General features: G+C 40.2%; 3 protein-coding genes across 4 annotated transcripts; 1 reads left to right on the top strand and 2 right to left on the bottom strand.

The window, feature by feature from the left end:
• Nucleotides 1–775: 775 nt before the first annotated feature.
• Nucleotides 776–9,241, bottom strand: LOC102203400 (calpain-2 catalytic subunit-like). The gene is made up of 21 exons (XM_005749321.1): nt 8,321–9,241; nt 8,119–8,188; nt 7,828–7,946; nt 6,457–6,590; nt 6,190–6,358; nt 6,004–6,087; nt 5,811–5,896; nt 5,412–5,486; nt 4,815–4,975; nt 4,551–4,720; nt 4,445–4,456; nt 4,095–4,306; nt 3,910–3,946; nt 3,660–3,725; nt 3,527–3,584; nt 3,379–3,443; nt 3,193–3,261; nt 3,022–3,100; nt 1,296–1,412; nt 1,153–1,211; nt 776–1,067 (listed from the first exon to the last, which is right to left on the bottom strand). Exons 1-21 carry the CDS (start codon nt 8,555–8,557, stop codon nt 1,044–1,046), a joined length of 2,103 nt encoding a protein of 700 aa, XP_005749378.1. The 5' UTR covers nt 8,558–9,241; the 3' UTR covers nt 776–1,043.
• Nucleotides 9,242–11,310: 2,069 nt separating this feature from the next.
• Nucleotides 11,311–21,432, top strand: capn1a (calpain 1, (mu/I) large subunit a). Of its 2 annotated transcripts, XM_005749318.2 has the most exons (23): nt 11,311–11,478; nt 12,543–12,560; nt 13,232–13,478; nt 15,169–15,238; nt 15,333–15,451; nt 15,534–15,667; nt 15,774–15,942; nt 16,040–16,123; nt 16,224–16,309; nt 17,236–17,310; nt 17,806–17,966; nt 18,087–18,256; nt 18,355–18,366; nt 18,518–18,729; nt 18,821–18,860; nt 18,966–19,031; nt 19,216–19,273; nt 19,434–19,498; nt 19,608–19,676; nt 19,749–19,827; nt 20,178–20,291; nt 20,395–20,453; nt 20,540–21,432. In XM_005749318.2, exons 3-23 carry the CDS (start codon nt 13,233–13,235, stop codon nt 20,564–20,566), a joined length of 2,115 nt encoding a protein of 704 aa, XP_005749375.1. In that variant the 5' UTR covers nt 11,311–11,478; nt 12,543–12,560; nt 13,232; the 3' UTR covers nt 20,567–21,432. The 2 variants fall into 2 exon arrangements, with proteins under 2 accessions (XP_005749375.1, XP_005749376.1); XM_005749319.2 differs by lacking the exon at nt 12,543–12,560.
• Nucleotides 21,433–21,630: 198 nt separating this feature from the next.
• mrpl14 (mitochondrial ribosomal protein L14) lies at nt 21,631–23,384 on the bottom strand. Its single transcript, XM_005749314.2, has 4 exons — nt 23,335–23,384; nt 23,166–23,234; nt 22,867–22,969; nt 21,631–22,059 (listed from the first exon to the last, which is right to left on the bottom strand). Exons 3-4 carry the CDS (start codon nt 22,944–22,946, stop codon nt 21,693–21,695), a joined length of 447 nt encoding a protein of 148 aa, XP_005749371.1. The 5' UTR covers nt 22,947–22,969; nt 23,166–23,234; nt 23,335–23,384; the 3' UTR covers nt 21,631–21,692.
• Nucleotides 23,385–23,417: the final 33 nt, after the last annotated feature.

The raw sequence follows: 23,417 nt of genomic DNA, 5'->3' as shown, positions 1-23,417 counted from the left end.
ATTCACTTCAGTTCAGTTGAGTTTAATTCAGTTTTATTTATATGGCATCAAATTACAACAATGGTTGGTATTTTATTTTGCAGTGTAGAGACTCATGATTAAATCTGTAGCAGATGAGTTCTTACTTCTGAAAAATTCACCTCTATTTGACCTGTCCCATCCTTGTCCAAAGTTTTAAAGGAGTCTGTTGAAGTTAAGTGAACATTGAACTATTTTGTCTCATGTCAGTGAGACAAAAATATGATCATGAGGACAGAAACTCCCTGAAGAGAGACTCCAAGCGAACCAGGCAGCACAGGAAGTCGTCAAAGTCAATGGTGGGATTTGCTTCAGTGTAGTGGCCACAATTATGTAATTCAGAGGTTTTTTGATTGTGAAACCTGAGGAAAAAAACAAAGGCAAAACATACCTGACTGCTTCAGTCTTTACTCTTTCAGACCTTTCCCATCTCTGAAAGCCTCTTAAATGTTAGGGCAACGGTAGAGAAACAAAAAGGGTGAAATCTTGCACTTCTCGACAGCATTTCGCATCTCAGAGGAGCTCGTGCAGCCACTTTGTTCTGCATCTCTCTTGTTGTGAGAGAGTGTCATATGTGCAGTTCACCTGTCACCACACCCTTTATTTTGCATGCCAGAAAACTTGTTCCAGCTCAGCAGTTTCAGTCACAGACCACCTTCTGAATTTTGCTGAGTAATTTAAACATTTGACTTGTAACAAAAAAGAGTGCAGATGCCATAGTTTCTTAGTTTGTTTTATTTTTTTATTTTTAACATGTTTTTATAGCTTGACAGAAGTTGTAAGAAATGAAAAGCAAAATACCCACCAAGACTACCAAGTTTTTCCCTACTGAACAGAAATATTTGCAGAAAAACCAACTTACATGGCATGTTATACATGTCAGTCATAGTATAGCCCAAAGGGACTTTAGCATTTGGAATATACTGTGTGAAAAGTAAATCAGAAATGAAGGAACTCTCTGTTGATCAGCTGATCTTTCTCTGTGCTCACATCTGAAAGGGGTCCTTGTTGTGTCGCTGTCAGGGCTAGTAGATTGCCAGGCACAGCCACTGCAATAAAAAACAACATTATGCAGCTAGCGGCCCGAATGAGAAGTGCTGAAAAACCAGCAGCCTTTGTTGTATTCCTACACACCTGCTGCATGTTCAGCTCAATCTTGCCCGAGTCATCCCTTTCCAGGGTCTTAAACACTTCTGGTAAAGCAGCAAAGACAAAAAGACATTTCAGACAGCGATAAAACATGTAGAAGTGATGTTGCTGTGTTTAGTGACACTTACTAAAGAGCATTTCCAGTTTAAAGAGACAGCCTACAAAGCTGTCAAAGTGTATGGCATACTGAGCATCAGCGTAACGATTCACAACAGCTCTCAGCACAGCACTGTTGATCTGGAACCCTGGGAAACAAAAACATTTCCATCTTATCTACGGTGACCATATTTTGATTTCCAAAAAAGAGGACACTTGGCCCAGTCATGAAGAACTTTAATAATACTGTTTGCTTAAAGAAAAAATTTAAAAACATATTTAAACGATGCCTTCTGTGTGCTGTTAATGAATGGTGAAATAAAAAATGTCATATAGGCATTTACAAGTCAACAAGTGCAAAAAAATAACTTAAAAACCTCTGGAATTAAATAATGGTACAGAAATAAGGCCTCATCTGTATAAGAAAAATTACCAGTATTGGGTCGGGACAAGGGAAATTTCTTTTGCAGTTCGTCTGAAAAGCTGCACTTGCGCTTTGGCATCTTTTAAACTTTTAAAGAGGCGCACTCTGTCCCGTCTGTGAGGCAGAACAACCACTCACAAAGCAGCAGCTCGTCGATGACGTCACACATATGGGTCCTCTGTAGGCCCATAGAAAAACCGGGACATTTTCATTAATCTCAAAAATCCACCCGGATGCCCCGGACAGAACTTTAAAAGTGGACATATCCAGGGAACCGTAATCTTATCTCCATATATTTGAGGAAGATCTGATGCTGGGGAAGTGCAGTGTTGAAAAGATTTCATATATACGTAAACTCTACAATAGCTTAGGAGTCGTGTTACACAGCCTCACCCATGCATGTTTAGTTCCTGTGGAACAGTACACCTGAATAGTACATACAAGGCGGCAGTCCCCTAACTGGCTGATATAGTTCTATCACTTCTTTTCCATGTCACACAAATTAAAACATAGATAAACATTAATATGCACACACATGCTTTTGTCTGTTTGTGTAAGTCTCAGTAGTCAAATACAATATAATCCCAGAAAAATCAACTTTTGAAATGTGAATTTCTTGGTTTTTCACAAGCGTATCAGACCTGGCAGTTTCTAATATGTATATCATCCTATAGCCACAATGCCACAAGGAGTGACAGTGTGGTCACACCCTAAAGCATTCTCTTTATGCTCTTTTTGACTGTTGGGACCATTAAATAAGACTTGAATCCACAAACTTCTGTACAGTCAGACTTAATGCAGTCAAAAGGTGATGCACCTGTTGGCCACTAAAATGAATCTATTTTCATAAGTGTAAATTATTAATTATTAAACATCATGCCATTGTCAAAAGAAACCCAAGAACAGATGAGAAACAAAGTAATTGACATCTATCAGTCTGGAAAGGGTGTCAAAGCCACTGCTAAGGCTTTGGGACTCCAGTGAACCACAGTGAGAGCCATTATTCACAAATGAAGAAGACTTGGAACAGCGGTGACATTTCCCAGGAGTGACCACGGACTCATCCAGGAGGTCACAAAAGCACTCAGAACAACAAAACTACAGGTGTGACTTGTCTCAGTTAAGGTCAGCCTTCATGATCCAACAATAAGAAAGAGACTGTGGAAAAATAGCATCGATGAGAGAGTACCAAGGAGAAAACCACTGCCGACCAAAAAGAGCACAAAGGCTCGTTTCACTTTTGCCAAAAACATCTTGATGATCCCCGAGACTTTAGGAAAACATTCTGTGGACTGACGGGACAAAAGCGGGACTTTTTGGATGGTTAAAGTTACCTGCTTTACTGGCAGCATCTCTCATCTCATGGGAGCTCATGGTACCAGATTTGTCTGTGTCAAGACTCTTGAAGATCTCCTGTATGAGCCAAGAAGCCATGCCTTGCGTTAACATATACACAGATGTGTTCAAGGATAAGCAGCATGGATTTGAAACTATTTAAATCTCACCAAGTATTTTTGGATTTTCTTCCAAATCAACTGGAATTCCATCAGTCCCAACTTCCCACTTTCATCTTTCTGGACAATGTCAAGGTTACTATGAAGCTCACCATCAGTTATTTATGTACTTTAACTTCCAGATTATACGATTACTTAAACCTAAAAAAAATTGCAGTTGACTCCTTAATAGGATACATCCAGCAGACTGACCATAAGGCGACCTGTCTCGAGGCTGAATCCATCAGTTTTAATGTCAGACCCTGCAGGAAAATGACAACATATTTCTCACTCCAACTATTAATTCATAAAAAAAAAGAGTGCTTTAAACTTTTGTTGTACTCACGCTGAGAAACTGCATTGTTTAAAATTTTGATCAGTTCAAAGGCGGACACCTCCGTGTTCTGTTTGAAAAGTGGCAGTCATTAACTTCAGAGCCAAATAACAGTAATAAAAGGTTCTTATGTCCCTCAACATACATTGCCAGCCAGCTGCTTGAAGAGTTGCTTCAATTGAGGATCTACATCCTTTTCAGATACCTTGTCCTGTGAGAGAAAAACAGAGAAGATAAAAACAACGAACTGATCAATTTGGACCATGAATGTTAAGCATTTAAGTTTCAGGATGGCATATATGCTTCAGTTTCAGATGTAACGAAGAAAGAAAAGTAAGTCTCAAAAAAGCAGTTTTATTTTATGCACGAACAGCTGTCAGGTGTCACATTATTACCTCCTTTATCTTAGCATCAATTTTCTGCTCCAGTCGTCTGAGGAAAGAGAAACACACCTTTAGCACAGTCTTTCTGATTAAAAAGCTTACTTTTTTAGCTTTAGCTTTGCTTTTCAACTTCAGTGGCAGTAGAAAGTGAAGTGCTGAAATCTGAGGAATTATTCTGCTTGTCACATTACAGATACCTGGTTGCAGCCTCTTTTTCTGTGAACACCCTGAGAATGAAGCTGCCGTTCTTGTGGGGATGGAAGGTTGAGGGAATTATGGCATATTCTCCCGGTGGGAGATTGAAGCGGCCACACACTTCCCGTGTGTTGATGAAATTGGGGCTCATGGCTACATGTTTCTGACGCAGCAGGACGTCAGGCCCGAGGCGGACATTTTTGCGACCTTTGTACTGAACAGATACAGAAAGTCAGGCTCCTCTCAATGCAATCAGTCGAGCTATGTTTGTGATTCTTGTGATTTCCACTTTCTTTTTCAAATTTCAGCTTAAAAGAGAAGGAAAGAGTTAAAGGAAAGTAGACATACAAACCTCATCTGGAACCTGCAAGAAAGGAAACAAATATATCTTAGAAAATTTGTCAGCTGTCAAAAAAAGTATGTGATTTTATGAGCAATATGAAATGAAGCTAAGGTACCTTATAAATGGCAAAACCGATTGTCTCGAGGTTGGGGTCAACCTTCATCAGCCGTCGTCCATCCTTTTGCATCAACCCCACCAGAAAGGTGCATCCGTGCTTCCCATCCAAAGGATTATCATCCACATCCTCCAGACGCAACAGGAACTGAGGATTGGATGGGAATGTGGCTGGACAGCAAGTCAAAATAATAATAATTTTTATAATCTGGACCATGAAAGGAGTTCTTATTCAGACATACAAGGTTTTTGATTTCATTCTAACCTGTGTGATTCCGGCAGCCGCCAGCAGTGGAGCCGACCCTCCACATCCCTTCAAACTGGCAGTAGTTCCAGTGACCCACATCATCACTAGTGAGTGTATCTGGGGTCAAATTACAGATCTCCAGCTTGGAGAAATTCCTGATGAAGTCTGAGTAGGACATCCTGAGAAGAACAATTTCTCCTTAAGATAATATTCGGATCATTTTTTAAAGCATGTGTCTTAATGTTAAAGGTACTTTTTGTCCAAAACCTCTGCACGATTTAAGGAAACCACAAGGTGGCAGCATTTTATCGGAAAGTAGTTGACCTGCTTGAACAGGATTACATTTTAAAATATTTTTTCTTTCTATGTTGTTGTTCAAAGTGGTATTACATACAGTCCAGCTTTAACTCAACTTGAGCAGATGTCTTTTGCAACATAATACCTGGATGGTTTGTCACTCTTTTGATCGTTTTGGCTCGTTTTAGAAACTTTTACACGATTCTTCAATGAAAGCTTTTTTAAAGCAGTTTTGATCATAAAGAGCTTTTTGATGTTATTCTATTATTATAAAATTGTAATTTTCAGTCAGTATAATGTAGAAGCATGTAGAATTACCAGAACTCTCCATCTTCAGCCACATTGTTTAACTTCAGCTTCTCATCTTCAGTGATGTGGCTCCATTCACTGGATCTAATTTTGATATTAGGAAGAATTCTAGTATTAATAAATAGTAGCTAATGATCCATCCATCCATCCAACCAAGCATCCATCCATGCCACTTATCCAGCTCTAACTTATTCCTGGTGCACAGAGGTGTTCCCAGGCCAACTGAGAGATATAATATCTCAAGGTTGCCTTGTGTCTGCCAGAAACATCTCACCTAAGAAGCATCTAGGTGGGATCCAAATCACATGTCCCGAACCACCGCCACTGACTTCCATCAATGTAGAGAACCAGTGGCTATATTCTGAGCTCCTCACACAACCTTTATATGTACAAAATATAAATATTCACCCATCACTCCAAGGGCCTGTCCATTCCACCTCACCCCACGGGTTCCTGATGCGAACCAACTGCACTTGTTGCCCTTTAAAATTAGCCTTGAAGAATAAAGCACATTTAATAGGAATCCAATGTAGTGCACGCTTTTTTTTTTGTTTTCTTTTTTAATTTGAATACCAGTTCACAGTCTATATAATCCGCGTACCTCCTCTGCACCGGTGAGAGAGTATGCATGTCCTTTTACAAGCTTTAGAGATGTAACTGCCTCTGACTCATAGGCACTGGTGATCTGAAAACAGCGAAATTTAAATCCAGTGTGATAATGTCTATCAGACTGATGTCATGCTTATGTGCAAACTGTAATGCAAATCATGATGCAAATAAGACTTACATCAATAGAGCAACCCATCAGTGAACCCAGGCTCAGGGCCCTCTGAATAATGTGAAAGAGATTTGCTGGAGCCTCTTTTAGGTTGTATGTTTCTGCAATTCCTCCGGTGAAATCCTCAAAACCCTCAATAGTGTTTCCTCCTGTCAAAGCCTCGTAGCTGCCATACACCCTGTCAGGCACAAAGGAACATGGGTAGTGTAAATGTATATGTGTACACATACACGCCATTATGATGAAGCAAAAAAATATACGAGGAGCTATCCATACTTAGCGTAGGCCTTCTCCAGCAGTGCACTCCAAAACTCTGAGCCCTCTGCTGAGTGAACAAACAGCAGCTTTCCATCTTTGGTGGGCAAACGATCATCGACCACCACATCCACCCACTCACCAAACTGCCAGAACTGATAGAAAACACTGATAAGTGTGAGTGCTTTTTTATTAATGAACAAGATTTTGAGATCAAGTTTGTTGAACTGTTAACTTAGCACTGTTACCCGAGCTTCTGGTCGGTTCTTAGTGATAGGTTATACATAATCTGGTGAACGGACAGGTTCTTAAAACACTTTCCTAGTCTGTTTGCACACCCAAAGCACCCTAAACCTCTGAAAACATTAAATACACGCTCGTCTTGTAAAAGTGCAAGGAGACTTTTTTCCTCGGGGGTGATTATTCTATCATCTAACTAGGCAGATAATAAGTAACTTTTCTAAATGCTTTCTCATACATTTTTACTGTATATGTGTGTATATGTGTATGTGTGTGTGTGTGTGTGGGGGGGGGGGGGGGTGTTAGCAAGTGCATCACCTGGACATGCCCTCAGGTTGTCAACATTGTCAACATTGTGACACGTAGTAAGCGCTGGGGCCTGTTAAAACTTATCCAAACACTCGTGCTGTGTGATATTGCAAAATTTGGTGCCGATCTGATAGCAAGTAAATACGGAGTCAGTATTTTTGATACTTTCAAATTAAAAAGGGAACTGTAGTGGTGATCTGCGTGCTGAGAGTTATGAGATGAATCATCATTAGTTTTCAAATTCTGAAGACATTTTAAGGACCACTAAATCTTTGTGATTTATACTAGTTAATTTTACAAATAGTAATCCACAATACACAAACAATTTTTTTAGACACTGAATGTAAATGTGCTTGTTTCACAAGGTCTTTGGCTCAACCTCTGTTGTTTAAATAGGCTATAAATAACATATACAGTCAGCACAAAAAGGTTCAGACACGTTTAATAGTGTATGTCTAAGGTATATTTTTTTCATAGCCAAAAGTAAATCATAATTAATTTGACACCATGCAGTTGGCTATAAACTGAACTAAGAGGATATAAACAGTATTGATCCTAGTATCAATCTGATACCAATACCAGCATTTGTATCGATGCAGTCACATCTGGACTGATCTTCCCTTCAGTAGTTGGCAGAGGTGGGAATAAGCACTTTGGTCAAAAAAGTTAACTGAAGTGCTTTGAATGACAGTACAAATCTGTTTGAACTGCCACAAGGTACCGCAGAGTGTAATCTAATTAGTATTATGTGTATGTCACTTCTTACCAAAAGTGTAATTTTATTTATAATTTATTAACAAAACCAGATAAGAAAATTAGCAAGTGGAGCAAAAGTTTCCTGACCTGAAAGTGAAATATCCCAGCATAACCTTCAGTAAAGCTTTGGTCAGGAGGCACCACACGAGCCAGAATGTCCTGGTTCAAAGTCAGAGAAGCTATGGCAGCTAAGAGCCAGCAGTCACCTGCACGGTAAGGACAGATATATGACTACATGCCCTGAGGTCATGGGCAGCATGTGCTGGTCTCAACAGCGTAGCAGCTTTGCAACCAACAAACAAATGCAGAATATGTGGGTGCTACTCACAAATGTCTAAAAAACACAGCTCACCTCATTATTGAGCTGTCATCACTTACCCAGAGTTCCCTGCCGAATGTCCGTCCTTGTAGCGCCGTCATCAATGAACTGAGGGTTGGAACAAAGCTCCTGCAATGAAAGCAAAACATCCTTCAGTAATGGGAAGTACAGTATAATTAGATTAATGAATAAAATAATGAAAGTCTTGTAAATATGATATGTTTGTGTTAAAAATGATTGTTTGCTTTGTTGGCCTCTTACCGTTGGCCTCTTCCAAACGATGCCCTTAGTCTTTGATGAGTATGGTCCCAGCTGGTTGTAGCCCAGTGATTTAGGCTCAGGAGGAAAGCGATCGTCCTGAAACAGGTGGCCGGTCTCCAGACACTGCTGCCGCAGAGCCTCATAATCTTGCTTGTAGAATTTCACTGCCTGTGCGTTGGTGCCAATGCCCAATTCCCTGTCTTGCTGACGGGCCAGTCGACTTGCTGTAGATGTCATCGTCACAAGAATCCGGTCGCAGTAAATGTCCTTCTTTGTCCTTTCTTTCAGGCTTCACTGATGAACAAATCTTTCGCCAGGTGAACACAATCCGAAGTACCTTTGTGTCAGCCTTCTTTATAGCTCTCTCAGGTTCTTGGAACACGGGGTCAGGTGACAAATAGGGTGGGGCTGCTAGGACAGGTGAGGCAAACAGCAGCCAACAGCAGCTCTAAGCAAATCTGCACTAATATGGCAGTGACCACAACTGAAAGACAAATACGGACTACACCCAAGGGACATTCTTATCCTACATTTTAATCTCATCTGTATGTATGGTGGAGATAGGTATGCCTCCCACTTTAAATTTGGACTTTTACACATTCTGTAATAATCTATAGAAGTACCATAACCCAAAAAATAGAGATGTTTTCTCTCCAAGCGTGATTACATGTGGTAACTATAGTTAAGAGTTGTGAAAGGGACTCTTAAAAACATATAGAATGAAGCAACCATCAAACTGAGCTTGAAAACAACTGGGATCTAAATGACACTGCAACACTAAGCCTGGTTGATGCACAGATCCAATTGCGTGTAAACATATACTCTTATTCATCACATCCTCCATGCAGAGCACAGCAAAGTCAAGCCTTAGTCAAACACTTCTTGAAGTCAGTTTGATCAAGCTGCAAGCTGTTGGCACGAGTTGTTGTTGTTGTTTTTTTCTCTTTTAACAGAACACGATTCATGTGCGAAAGGCAGGAAAACAGACACCTGAATACATACGACTTCTTTTAAGAGACGATTTCCATCTTAAATCTTATCCAACACTGGAGCAAAAGCAGCTCATGAACGTTGCATCATAAACCCCTAACCGCTGTGTTTACACTGTCTTGCTTATGAACATAACATGGAAAATGAGCATCAAAAACAAGCATAGCCTTCAGACATAATAATTCATTATTATTTACCACAGGGTGGGACTGCACTGAGCTCCCTGTTGCAGCTACTTTGAACCAAAGGTTTTGCATGAGAGACAAAAAACAGGAAGAAGGCACAATACAGATTTCCAGGGGCGGACTCAAAAACAGGACATTAATCACATGATGTCTGTTACCTTTGACAAACAGACTTCACCTGCTTGTCTTTGTGTCAGCAAAATGTAATGTTGGTCTTACTGCAACATTGCTTTACCAGAACACAACAAACCAACACTCTTACAGCTAAATAAATCGAATCCATCTATAAGTACAACAGTTCTTGTGTGTTTATGACATGTTGTTTTAGTTCTCTGCAAAGGCCTCGGCCGATTCACAGACTTGAACTGCAATATTAGCTTTTTTGGCCACTTGGAGGCCCTGTGATAGTTGCGTATTTTTAACTTCCGTTAAAAACAGGCCAGTTCAAATACCTGCACCTGAACAAAGGATGAGATCATATTTACACCAGCTATATTTGTACCTTAATCTTTGTAGTCATTTATAACACTTTATCTCCCTGGTAATAATTATTTGGTGTTATCAAAGTGTTTGCCATAGATCAGCACAGAATTTCACCCAGCTGAACATTACACACGAGCTTATGATTAACCTTTATAGTGATGATATTAAACTCTCACAAATTTAGTTTTGCTTTCGGTCCTATGAACACCTTTTGAATATAAACACGAGAACTGAAGACAGAATCATTTATGATTGCATTTTAGGATACATTGTTTGTATTTCGGTGTTTCTTTAGCTCGCACTTAAAGAGTGCGGTTCAGCTATTATTGGGTATTTAATATTTGGTTACCCTTTTTCAGAAAAGCATGATTGTTAGTGTTTTATTCATCTACTCTTAACCCAAGATAAGCACTGATGTATTGATCAAAATAAACTCTTCATTGTTAGAAAGACAACCTGAAGTCAGTGCAGGGCAGAGGGTTATGTACTGTAAGCATATGTGCCCTAAAAATGACAACTACAGAAACTGACTAAAGAGACTTGAGAGCTCTGACTTGACTGCAGTTCATTTATCATGCTTCTCCTGCGCTGGCACTGCGTTTAGGATAATTGCCATACGAAGTCACTGTTAATCAGATGCTTTCCAGATGGTATTCCATGGTGGATCAAAATCTGATGGTACTTTTTGTGTTCATAATCTCCAACATTACTGGCAGAAAAATATCCGAAAACAATGACAGAGCCGCAGATGGCTGCAGAGGCTCTCTGTTGCAACCTCTCCTGAACCTTGTCTGTACATATCAATCAAAAGTTGATCCAGAAACTCCAAATTTTGGATTCATCACTCCATTCTTAATGGTTTTTAGTCCGGTTCTTGTGTAATTTGTCATATATCAGCCTCTGTCTCTGTTTCCTTTCTTTTTTCTTGACAGGAAAAACTTACTTTTCTGATAAAACTTCAGAAAACAGATGGTTTAACTGAAGGGCCAGATGAATCCTGCCTCAGGTCTTTGATTAACCTTTTCCCATTTCTTAAAGAGATGACTTTCAGATACTGTTCCTGCAGGATAGTAGCTCTCGAGGACTGGGATTGGGCAGCCCTGTTTTAGGCTAATAGCTCAAAATAGTCAGGTACAATAATCAAGAAGATTTCTATTTAGGCCTAAATTTGACGGTGTTATACAGTATTACAGAATAATGTTGCAGTCAGTTGTAATTTCAGCCTTTCATATTTTCATAGCGTGATATTGACCAATGTAAGTGTTTTGTTCATGGTTAACTGCCATCTTTAGCGCCTCCAGCGGCAGTGTGTGGTGGGTGTGAGCGGTGGCCCCTCCTCCTGTAGGGGCGGGGGCGGTGCAGCAGTGTGGACGGTGCAGAGGGGTTGGACCTTGGCCTGGACCTGCGATCCAACGGAACCAGTGTCTCCACCAGATTTATACAGTTTACTACTGTATCCAGTTCATTTGCAAGGAGCTGGAAATTGGCGTGAAAGCGGCGGTGAGTGTCGTTTTGTGCGTTTTATTTCTTTGTTATTTGGAGAGCTTGAAGTTAACGGTGCCTTGTGAAGTGCAGGCCACAGTGCGGTTTGTTTGATTTGATTTAATGCATGCTTTATCTCTCGCAAGAGTCAAGATAAATAACAGCCGTCTAATTCTGAGATCACAGATTTAATTCAGCTGCGTTATCCAGGGTTAAATGAGAGTGTGAATGTGCTCTGCTGTTACCAGAAATCTTTAAAGCGGGTGCGCGTAAAGACAGGCCTGCAGCACACTTCTGAACAGGTGCTCTAAACCATTTGTGTAATGACATAATGTCACTTTTAAGTCTCGGGCCTGTGAAATCACAAATGAACTGAAGGAGCAAACGTGCATTACTCAGACACTAATACTGCTCCTCTGTTTTTGTTTTTATTTTTTTTATTGACAGACTGTTGTTTTTTGTTAGGGTGCTGCTGAAGTCCTATTGATTACTTTATTGGGAGGAAATAAAAAGATCCTTGTGATCAGCAGTCTTTGAAAGAGCAGAGAGGAATTCCCGCAGCTCAATGGGGAGTGGGGCCTCAGAGCGGGGGCACGATGGCCCTTTAAACAATGTTCCTGTCTGCGGGTTGTTTTTACCAAAAGCATAGCCTGTTTTTGCACACCAGCTCATTCTCCAACCTAACCATTTTTGTCACGGATGTCCTGGCCCCCTCACCACTGCAGCTCCAGCCAAGTTTACCCTTCCAACTTTCAGCGCCCAGATTATTTACCTAACTTGGCTCATTTGGATTCCTTTTGAGGCAAGTAGAGAGCCAAAGGATCTAGTCAGCACTGATTCATGAGGTACCAAATTCAAGTCTAAGGGACGTTTACGTCTTTTGAACTCATGATTTCCTTGCATAGGTCTTTTCTTTTCCTTGAAGATTTGAATATAGCCTGGAAAATAAGACACCCCCCTCCCCCCCAATCAATTGGGGGGGGGGGGTGCATTTCACTTGTATTGTGTATCTGATTTAAGAAAAAAAAAGCAGCTTATGCGAATGACCTTTCTCTCTGTTTTTGTCTGATTCCCCCTCTCAGCTTGCAAATACAGACAAGGTATCACATTTCTTCTTTTGCTGCTCTGGGTTCAGGGTGGTGATTCTTATAACACAGTTACCCATAGTCACTATTCTTTGTTAATGCCATCACTTATCATTTTGTTTTCATGATAATACAAAATGAACTTGGAGCTAAAGTAAGAATGAAAAAACTGAGTTATGACAGGTTTTACCAGGGAAACTCGCAAGATTTGCTTTCTGTGGGGCCGTAACCTGGAATGAGGACATACTGAGGTCATAAATCTGGTCATTTTGCACCTCACTACACTCAGAAAAACAATTCTTAAACATTTTGAAAAATTTTGAAAAAATGCATTTTATTAAGTGAAGGAATTGTTATTTTTTTGCATATGAAATGTAAAAAAAAATCTGAAATGCCTATTTTTTAAGTTGTTTACATTACCTATAAGGGACAATAATAATAATAATAAATGACTTGACAGACCTCAGTGTTCTCAGAGCCTACAGCCTTCACTTTTATGCTAGATGCAAGCTAACATCATAATGCTGAATTTCTGCGTCACAAAGGGTTGCCAGCTAGCTGAATGCAGGTTTTGATTGCTGTATTATAACTCTTAGACATGAGTGTGTCACAGATTAGCTTGCTGCTATTTATAGATGACACCGTGCATACCCAACCACCAACTCTGTATTTTTATCTTGCACCAGCATGTATTCAGTTGGAGGGATATCTGCAAGCATATATGCCAACAGGCTCCGGGCGGAAGGGATGGGCTCCAAGGACCAAGCTGTGCACTTTGCGGGCCAGGATTACGAGGCGCTGAAGCAGGAATGTCTGGAGTCAGGCTGCCTGTTTGAAGACCCCTATTTCCCTGCCGAGCCTCCATCTCTGGGCTTTAAGGAACTTGCCCCCTATTCCTCTAAAACAAAGGATGTGGAGTGGATGAGGCCCACGGTGAGCTAACCGAGAGGATGCACAGGCACCGTAGTCTGTAGTCTTATATGAGAGTCTGAAATTAAAAAATAACATTTATTTTGCAGACATTTATATAAAGACAATTAAAAGTTTATTGCTTTTGGCCCATCTCATATGATATTTCACAACTTGTGTGCTGTTTTGTCTGTCGCTGGATATGACTGGACCTGCCAGCAAACATATCGATGGCAGTTTCTCATTTCATGTCTGCCAGCTCAGACAGAATAAGACAAGTAGAGACAGGGACTTCTCTGACCACAGCAGCTGTTGGCATGTAACACATTCTCTGACCGCTCCCTCCCCGGGACATTTGTTTACAGTGCAGGAAGTTGGCACATAAATGATATGATGCCTCAAACATTACAGTCATGATAACGAGAAAACACACCCTCTTTTCTAAGGTTTTACATATCAGGACATAAACATTATCTAGTCCTCTCCAGTTCTTGGAATTAAATAAATACATCCTCACATGAACAGCAACACGCAATGTGTTACACAATGTTATTCTTCAGTAAAGATGACGCCGTTACGGAGAAACAGTGTTTGAAAAACTAAGCACTGCCCATGATTCATTAGCTTGTAGTGCCACCTTTAGGAGCAATAACATTTTGCTTTCTTTATGACTTTATTAGTTTCATATCACTGAGGAGGAATTTTGACCCACTTTCCTTTATGGCAGTGCTTCAGTTCATTGCTGGTATTTGTTTATGCACAGCTTTTTAAGGACCGACCACAGCATTTTAGTCAGGTTGAGGTCTGGACGTTTGCTGCTGTGCTTGGGATCATTGTCCTGTTGCTGGATCCAGTTTGGGCCAGGCATTAACAGTCAGACAGATGGCTTCATGTCCCGCAGCTGCAAAACAAACCCAAATCATCACTCCTCCACCACCGTGCTTGACAGTTGCTACAAAGTGTTTGTGCCGATATGCTGTGTTTGGGTTTGTGCATCAAGACCAAACATCACCCCTTTGGTCTCATCTGTCCAAAGAATATTGTTTCAAAGTTTTGTGATTTGTTCAAATGCAACTTTGCAATTTTAAGCCATGCTGACACGTCCTTTGTTTTGTTTTTTCGGAGAAGAGACTTTCCTCTGGCCACCCTTCCAAATAAGCCACACTTTTTCAGTCTTTTGCCAGTTGTGCTGTTATGAACGTTAACATTTTACATGCTAACTGAGGTCAGTAGAGTTTGTAGCTCTTGGGTTTTTTTGTTTTTGCAGTTTAACTTGCATGATTTGACATTGGGGTGAATTTGGTTAGATTTCCTCTCCTGGGAAGTTTGGTGACTGCCTTGAATGTTTGCCACTTGAGAGTAATATTTCTCACTGTTGAATGATGCCCTACATTTCATTTGGAAATGGCCTTCTAACACTTCCCAGATTGACAAACGGCACCTGTATCTTTCTTGCTTAGCATTATTTTTAACACACTTGCTTCAGTGAAGCAGTAAGGGTTTTCCACAGTCAACTTCTGTGTTGTTCTCAGACATGCTAAAGGCTGTATTGTTTTTATTATGTCCCAATACATAAAAACCTCAGAATTTAAAGTGGGCGTGCTTTCTTTATACAATGACTGTATATTAAAAAAAATGTTCAAATCTTTGACTGTTTGATTTTTGATTTCCAAAAATAATTCTCAGAACGACTTATTTTCTTTTTTCTCCATAGGAACTAACACAAGACCCTCAGTTCATCGTTGGTGGTGCAACCAGAACAGACATCTGTCAGGGAGCACTGGGTGAGTCATTAATGCTGAATCTGCCATGAAAACCAGGACGCCACAGATGGATGGAGGTTCCTAAAGCTTTTTTTTTTTATTTTTAAACTTGCAGGTGACTGCTGGCTCTTAGCAGCCATTGCTTCTCTCACGCTGAATGAGAAGCTTCTTCATCGGGTTGTCCCACACGGTCAGTCCTTCCAAGACGACTATGCAGGAATCTTCCACTTTCAGGTAAATTCACATCATCTTCTACAAACTCTCTTTGCAAGCACTTCATTTGGATGGAGTTCTTGATTATTGCTCTGTGTTGCAGTTCTGGCAGTTTGGCGAATGGGTAGATGTCGTGATTGATGACAGGTTGCCAGTAAAGGATGGGGAGCTAATGTTTGTCCATTCAGCTGAGGGTAATGAATTCTGGAGTGCACTCCTGGAGAAAGCTTATGCTAAGTAGGTGTCTGCCCGCTACATCGCTTAGCATTTAACAGCAAGCCATAATCTGAAGAGCTGTTGTGTACGGCAATCAATGTGAAGTGTGTTCTTGATGTGCTATCAGGCTGAATGGCTCCTATGAGGCTTTGTCTGGAGGGAGCACCACTGAAGGGTTTGAGGACTTCACTGGTGGTGTGTCTGAGATGTATGAGCTCCGCCGAGCTCCAAGAGATCTCTACAGGATAATTGGCAAAGCGCTGGAGAGAGGCTCCCTGCTGGGCTGCTCCATCGATGTAAGTGCTGAACACATTTTATTAAAAGCACCCCTGTTTCTTTCCATGCTAAAAGGCTCATACTGAGATGCACTAATCATGTTTTATATAAATACAGATCACCAGTGCCTTTGACATGGAGGCTGTTACATTCAAGAAGCTTGTGAAAGGCCACGCCTACTCAGTCACTGGGCTGAAGGAGGTCTGTTTGCTGTTGTTTGCTGGATTGGGCATCGTTTTTAGTCTCTGCCTGACCGTGAAAGTTGTGGTTTTAATTTTTCTGTCATTCTGCTGTTATGTAGGTTAATTTCCATGACAACACCGAACGCCTCATCCGAATACGTAACCCTTGGGGCCAGGTGGAGTGGACTGGTGCATGGAGTGACAAGTGAGTGTGTTCAAATATGAGTAATATTAATAATGATAATAATCTTGATTTCTTAGTTCTTTGTATATTTATTACACTTACATGTTTTGGATCAAACACTTTGTTGTATTAGACAAAGATAATCTGAGAAAATACAAAATCCAGTTTTAAATTATGATTTCATTTATGGAAACTGAAACTTTGTCATTCAAACTTACCTGACCTTGTGTAAAAAGGTAATTGCCCCTTAAACTGTAACTGGTTGTGCTGACCTTGGCAGCAATAATTACAATCAGGCCTTTGGGATAACTGTCAATGAGTCTTTCACATCACTGCGAAGGATTTTGGCCCACTCTACTTTGCATGACTGCTTTAATTCAGGCATGTTGGAGTGTTTTTGAGCATAAACAGCCTGTTTAAGGTCATGTCAAAGCATCTCACTCTGATTCAAAGTCCAGACATTGAATAGGCCACTCCACTTTGTTTTCTGTTAGCCATTCAGAGGTGTTTCAGATTGCTGTCCTGGTGCATAATCCAAGTATGCTTGATTTTTAGAGCATGAACTGATGGCCACACATTCTCAGTTAGAGCAGAATTCATGGTTCTATCATTTACAGCGAGTCTATTTGGTCTCTCGATTCAGCAGGTTTGGCAGCAAACAGGCCGGCGTGTGGCTAATGAAATTGAACTCGGCTTTCCAAAAAAAGTGGATAATCACAATTAATTCACGATTTAACAAGGAGGGCAATTTTTCACAAAGGACCAGGCAGCATTTTTTTCTTTTAATGGACGAAATCATGATTTGAAAATGGCATTTTGTTTTAACTTAGTTTGATCTGAAACATGTAAACATGACAGATATTTAAAAGAAATAACAAATCAGGAAGGGTCAAATACGGTGCACCATCTTCACTAATTGTTCTCACTGCTTTTCTTGTCATTTGTAGTTCTCCTGAATGGGATCAGATCGACCCTTCTGAACGAGAAGACTTGCATCTGCAGATGGAAGATGGCGAGTTTTGGTACTAGATGATTTTAAAGAAACAGACAGATATTTTTGCCTGGATGAGAATATTGTGTCTTTGTCTTAACAATAAGCTACAACAAGGCTTTTAGCAAAAACTCAGCATAAACAATCAAAGTTTAAGAGTAAACACTAAACTGACTCTGACCATAGATAGAAAATCTTTGCCTTTAAATCCATTTTGTAAAGATATAAATGTGATTTTATTCCATCCAAAAACAACTTAAAAGCAGTGACTTGCTGCTGGAGTGTTATCTTGTAAAAAAAAAACCCAGCTGGTTTGTTTGTACAGCTGTAATTACGAGTATAATGTGCTGTTAATTATTTCCTTCTGATCTATTATAGTGCTAGGCTTACTGTTTCCCAGCTTCAGGTTTATCATTAACACACAGATATGAGAGTGCTGCAAATTTGATCATCAAACTCTTATAGTGAGTGAAAAAGCACAGTGTTGAACTAGCTGTTTAAGGAAAGCTACAACTACATCTTCCAGGATGTCCTTCAGTGATTTCATCAGGCAGTTTTCTCGACTAGAGATCTGCAACTTGACTCCAGATGCTCTGAGTGACGACAGCCTGAGCCACTGGAACACCATCAAGTTCTACGGCACGTGGAGGAGAGGGAGCACCGCCGGGGGCTGCAGGAACCATCCCAGTGAGTCCTAACTGTGTATACCCCACAAACATGACTTTTACAATCAAGTGTACACAGTTTCCGCAGGTGAGTGACTGTTGGACCATGAAGCAGGCTAACATAAATGTCCCGTCTGTGCAGACACGTTTTGGATCAACCCTCAGTATAAGATCACGCTGCTGGAGGAGGACGACGACCCAGAGGACGATGAGGTGGCGTGCAGTTTTTTAGTAGCCCTCATGCAGAAAGACCGGCGCAGATATCGACGTCAAGGTCAAGACATGCACACCATTGGCTTTGCTCTGTATGAGGTGCGAACAGAGAAAATCTGTATTGTCCCTTTGCCTTGTTTGTATGTTTAAAAGGATCCTCGTGCTCATTCCTGAAACTCTTTCCCCTGTTTTTGCAGATTCCAGAAGAGGTAAGCAGAGCATCACTTTACTACTTTTTAAAAAACTTCATTACCATTACTCTTAGTGTAATGTGAACCATGTGTGTCTGTGATTACAGTAAATGGAGCTAAAAGCCTGCATGTGTATTTGAACCAGTGTTCTGCTTGCTGCTGCCTTTAGTACAGAGGCTGCCAAAATGTCCATTTGAAGAAGAATTTCTTTTTGAGCCATTCCTCCTGTGCTCGCTCGGAAACCTTCATCAACCTCCGGGAGGTGAGCACACGGCTCCGTCTGCCTCCAGGAGAGTACCTCATCGTTCCCTCCACCTTTGAGGCCGGTAAAGAGGCCGACTTTGTCCTAAGGGTGTTCACTGAGAAGCAGTCAGAGACAGAGTATGTTTACGCTTGTATTTTGTTATTTATTTTCACCCATTACAATGTGTGGAAAAGGAGGCCTTGTACCAATAGAGTTTGTCTGTTGCAGAGAGCTGGATGATGAAGTCTCTGCCGATTTGGGAGAGGATGTACGTATACATCAGTTGGAAATTTTAAATTATTACACGTATTGCAAGAATGCTAAGGCTTTTTGATTTTACACCCTGTACCTACCATGGTTTGCTTTCCTACAGGAAGAAATAACTGAAGATGACATTGATGACTCTTTTAAGGCCATGTTTGCTCAACTTGCAGGAGAGGTAGGTTTTGAAAAGATCTCTCTTACTGCTTAGCATCTTTTCACCTACGTACTACTTTTATATAATTATCTGATAAAACACCATATGTAGTGGTAATAGTTGCGTTTGCAGTATTCATGATAGGAACAAAGCCAGTAAAGTTGCTCTTAGTTGCAAAGTTTAGTTGTCCTTCATTGTTTTGCAGGACATGGAGATTTCTATTCATGAGCTGAGGACTATTCTAAACAGAGTCGTCGCCCGGCGTGAGTGTTCTCTTTATTTTGGGTGCAATTCACATATTACTAATACATCTCCCATTACTGTATTAGATTCCACTGTAGTGCCCATTCCCTTTAACCGTGTGTCTTTTTTTAGCCAGATGGTTTGAAGACGGTCTTTTTCTTTTTTTTTTTGTCATTTCAGACAAAGACCTGAAGACCGATGGCTTCAGTATTGAGTCTTGTAGGACCATGGTTAACCTGATGGATGTATCCTCTGGTGTTATCACACCTAAATCTTTCAAAACTGACTATTTTAGGCATTAAATTGTGCCTTTAGCATGTGATTTGTTTGGCCCCTTGACAAAATGTTTCCTAGAAAGATGGTAGTGCTCGTTTAGGACTTGTGGAGTTTCAGATCCTCTGGAACAAGATCCGAAAGTGGCTGGTAAGAGCGATTAAAACAGGAACGTTATACTTTGTCTGTATTTCTATTTATGTTACCGTCTCCTTCTCTCAGGTCGTTTTCAGACAATTCGACCTCGACAAGTCAGGGGCCATGAGCTCATATGAGATGCGACTTGCTGTGGAAGCAGCAGGTATAATTTTTCATATCAAAGCATCATATTGACACAGCTACACACTGGCTTGCCTGCTTGTTAAACCAAGTACAGGTTAACAGCCAATCACATGGCGTCTCTGAGGTTTACAGAGAATGGTCAGAAACAGAAAAAAATATCCAGTGAGCAGAAGTTCTTTGACCAAAATCTCTGATGAATTGTTTCCAGCATTTTGACTCTGTGCTATTAAGAACTAAAGCAACTCTGAAGGCAAAAGCAGATCCAACCTGGCAGTAGCAAGGCATACCTAATTATGCTATAAAGTAGTCTGCAGAGGGACGTAACACTGACCACTAAGTGAATACTAACCCGTTTTAAACTCTTTGTAGGTTTCAAGCTGAATAATCGACTCCACCAGATTCTGGTGGCCCGGTATGCAGAGAATGAGATGATTGACTTTGACAGCTTCATATGCTGCTTGGTTAAGCTTGAAGCCATGTTTAGTAAGTAATGTTGACAGACACATTAGAAATAAAAGCAGCATAGTGGCACCATATTTCATTATTAATGCAGTGGCAATAAATGATGAAAACTTTGAATTAATAGGGACTTTCCGAAAATTTGACGAGGCGGGATCAGGAGAGGCAGAGATGACCCTGACAGAGGTGAGTGCTGTTTTAAAAAGAAAATGTATCCAGTATCCTTTTGTCAAACTTTTCTGTTTGTCTAACTTTATTTGTTACCTTGCTAGTGGCTTTATCTGACCATGTGTGGTTGAAGAGAACCTTCTGTTAAGGTGTATCGAGTAAGGGCACAGTGCCTGCAGACTGCCGTGAAGCTGGAGCTATGAAGACCCTTTCGCCCTAGAAACCTTCAGATCCTTTTACACATCCCACCTCAGCTTAAATAAAAGTTGCAAAATAGCTGTGTAACAGAAAACCAAAGTCCAGCAAAGCCAACGTGGTGCATCCTGGACATATTTTAGGATCTATGCAAGGCTACAGCATGTAGCCGTCACCATATGATATAAATGTGTCATCTTTATTTACAGAGCATGGCCATGTGCATGTAGAAAATCACTAGCTGCAATGTTTACTGCGAGTTGGTTTTACATGTTTTAATTTTGATGTCACTCTCAGCTGACAATTTCACTCTTTGAAGTCAGTCTGAAAATCTGTTTCTGTGCTATTTCTAAAAGTGCTTTAGTTTCTCAGTAATTGTGCATTCATTTGTTTAAATCTTGTTTTAGAAAATCTCGCCAGGGTGTTGAGTCAGCAGTTTCACTCTTACACCTGTAGGTGTCACTACGGAGCCAATCTGATGTCAGTGACAAACTTGAAACATTTAATATGTACTGAGTTGAACCTGTTTAACATGACGCTGATGAATTGAAGCCACTCACCTCTTAGGTTTTTGTTTGTTTTTTTACTAAATTGCACTTGCATTATAGTTGAAGCTGCTTGAGAAGTTGCCTCACATTAATAATGTATCCGTTCACTTTTAGTGACCTTTACAGGAATCACATGATACTGATCATTGCCTTATACACACAGGAAAAAAAAAATCATGGTACGAACAACCAGTAAAATGTGCCAGTCATGTGTTACGAATGTATTTCGTGCCGTCAATAAATATTCAAAGGCTCATGATATTTTTCCATTGTTTCCACAACACAAGTTTGCCCCACATTCTCTTTGGCTACTGGACAAGAAGTGTCTATGCTTCAAAGGTAAAGCCTGTATTTATTGTAAGCATTGGGATGCTTCTGTAAAAAAGACATGTTGATAAAGATTTGACCTAATTGCAGTACCAAGTTAAAAAACAAAAACAATTGCAATAACATCTGTTCGTTTAAAGTTTATTGAAGACAACTTGAGCACAAAATGTTCACATATTTGACACAGTTAGACAAATGAATTAGCAATTGCCAATACTTTAGAGTAATCTCCCTCTAGTTTACGTAGATGTGTGGGTACAGGGACTTTAATCCTTGTTCCTGTGGGGTTCCCATTGTCCTCAATGAGTACAACATTGTTAGAATCAAAGCGTGGAGCCATCCGCTCTCCAGGCATTTTGTGTCCAACGATAAGCGCCTTCTTCTTTTGTCCTTTAATGGCAAGTAACACTCTGTCACCAACTTTTCCTACGCCGTTCTTGGTGTAGACATGGATCACTCTCGGAGGACGGTGATATGGAGTATTTCCAAGAGAACTGTTGTCCACTACACGTACTCTTGTCATTTTTTGAATGGCTGCAGCAACAGCAGATACACTGACAAGACAAAGAGTATATTAGTCATGTCCAACTTAAGGAGTTAAGTTCATTACTCATTACTAAGCATCACTGACCATGACAGTCACTTAGATCTCTCAGTCAGCAGGTATGCAAGTAATCCACTTTTCTACTAAAATATAAAGCTAAATATCATGTGATATTGTAAATTGAACAAGTTGCCTCTTATACTGCTCCATAAGCACTTGATAAAGAAATGATTCAGGGCTGGCTCATGGGGGTAATTTAGGGCACAAACTGCACCGGATAACTGAATTAGAAAATTCAATTGTATAATAGGACATTGAGGCTGAGGGGCACGCCACTGCTGTAAAATGAAAGTGTTCAGCCTGTCCTATGAGACCAGCTCTTGCATATATTTCAGGAAAACTGTTTACATGTGACTTTAGAAGAATAGGGAAAAATACTCACACATGGAAGGACCTTCCCTTCAAATAATAAAAAACAAAAAAAAACAAACCTCACATCCTTTTTTCCCGCATGTCTGAAAATAATCAGCTCATAAAACCCAGCACTACAGCTTGACTACTAATGACTTTAGACATTCACTATTCAAAAGTTTATTCGGGTTTCCATCCATGTCTTAAACTTAGATTTACAGTAAATGCAGTTTAAATATATAAGAGTTTAAAAACAGCACTGCGGTGTCACATACGCACATTACGCAATATATTTAAAGCTGCAATAAAAATGCTACGTTTTCTGGTCAACTGGATTATTTTTGCTGAATTGGTTTCTTTAGATGGTCTAACAATGGACACAATACAACATTTCTAAGAATTTTACCTGAAATTCCTCTGACAATTTAGGGACGCCGTCTCCATGAGTAGCCCAGAAAGGGATCTTGAGAGCCAGGGAAGAGCCATAATTACAGCAAATACTATGTCCGCTGAAAAGAGAAACAGTGTGTAGTTAGCAGCTAGTAAGCTAAAGGCATTAGCTAACAATCACATGGAAGCCAGACTAAAGCTTATAACAGAGCCGAACACTTCTTGCTTTATAGTCTTTGCAACAAATACTATATCACATATAATAATTATAGAAGGAAGCTTTAAGTTTAAAACAAATGTCTCGCTAATCGTTACCTATATTTTAATTACGCCCCATGCCAATGTCAAAAGTATGGCGTCATCAGCAAGCGACCACCAACCGACCTAGCAGATATATGCGTTATCATGTTGTTGTTAAATAATTCTTATTGCACTTAAGAAAATATGTTTTTATTTATTTAGTTTTATACGTATTACTGCGAACCATTTCATATCCGTACAGACAGTCCTCACAAAAAGGAAAAGGTTAAACACAAAAACGGAGCTTGTTTGTCATTTGATTTACGT

The sequence above is a fragment of the Pundamilia nyererei genome, unplaced genomic scaffold (genome assembly GCF_000239375.1).
Source record: "Pundamilia nyererei isolate P.nyererei 1_Seehausen unplaced genomic scaffold, PunNye1.0 scaffold00241, whole genome shotgun sequence".
Classification (NCBI taxonomy): Eukaryota; Metazoa; Chordata; class Actinopteri; order Cichliformes; family Cichlidae; genus Pundamilia; species Pundamilia nyererei.
Note: the sequence above shows the minus strand (reverse complement) of the source record. Positions and strands in the feature narration are given on the sequence as shown.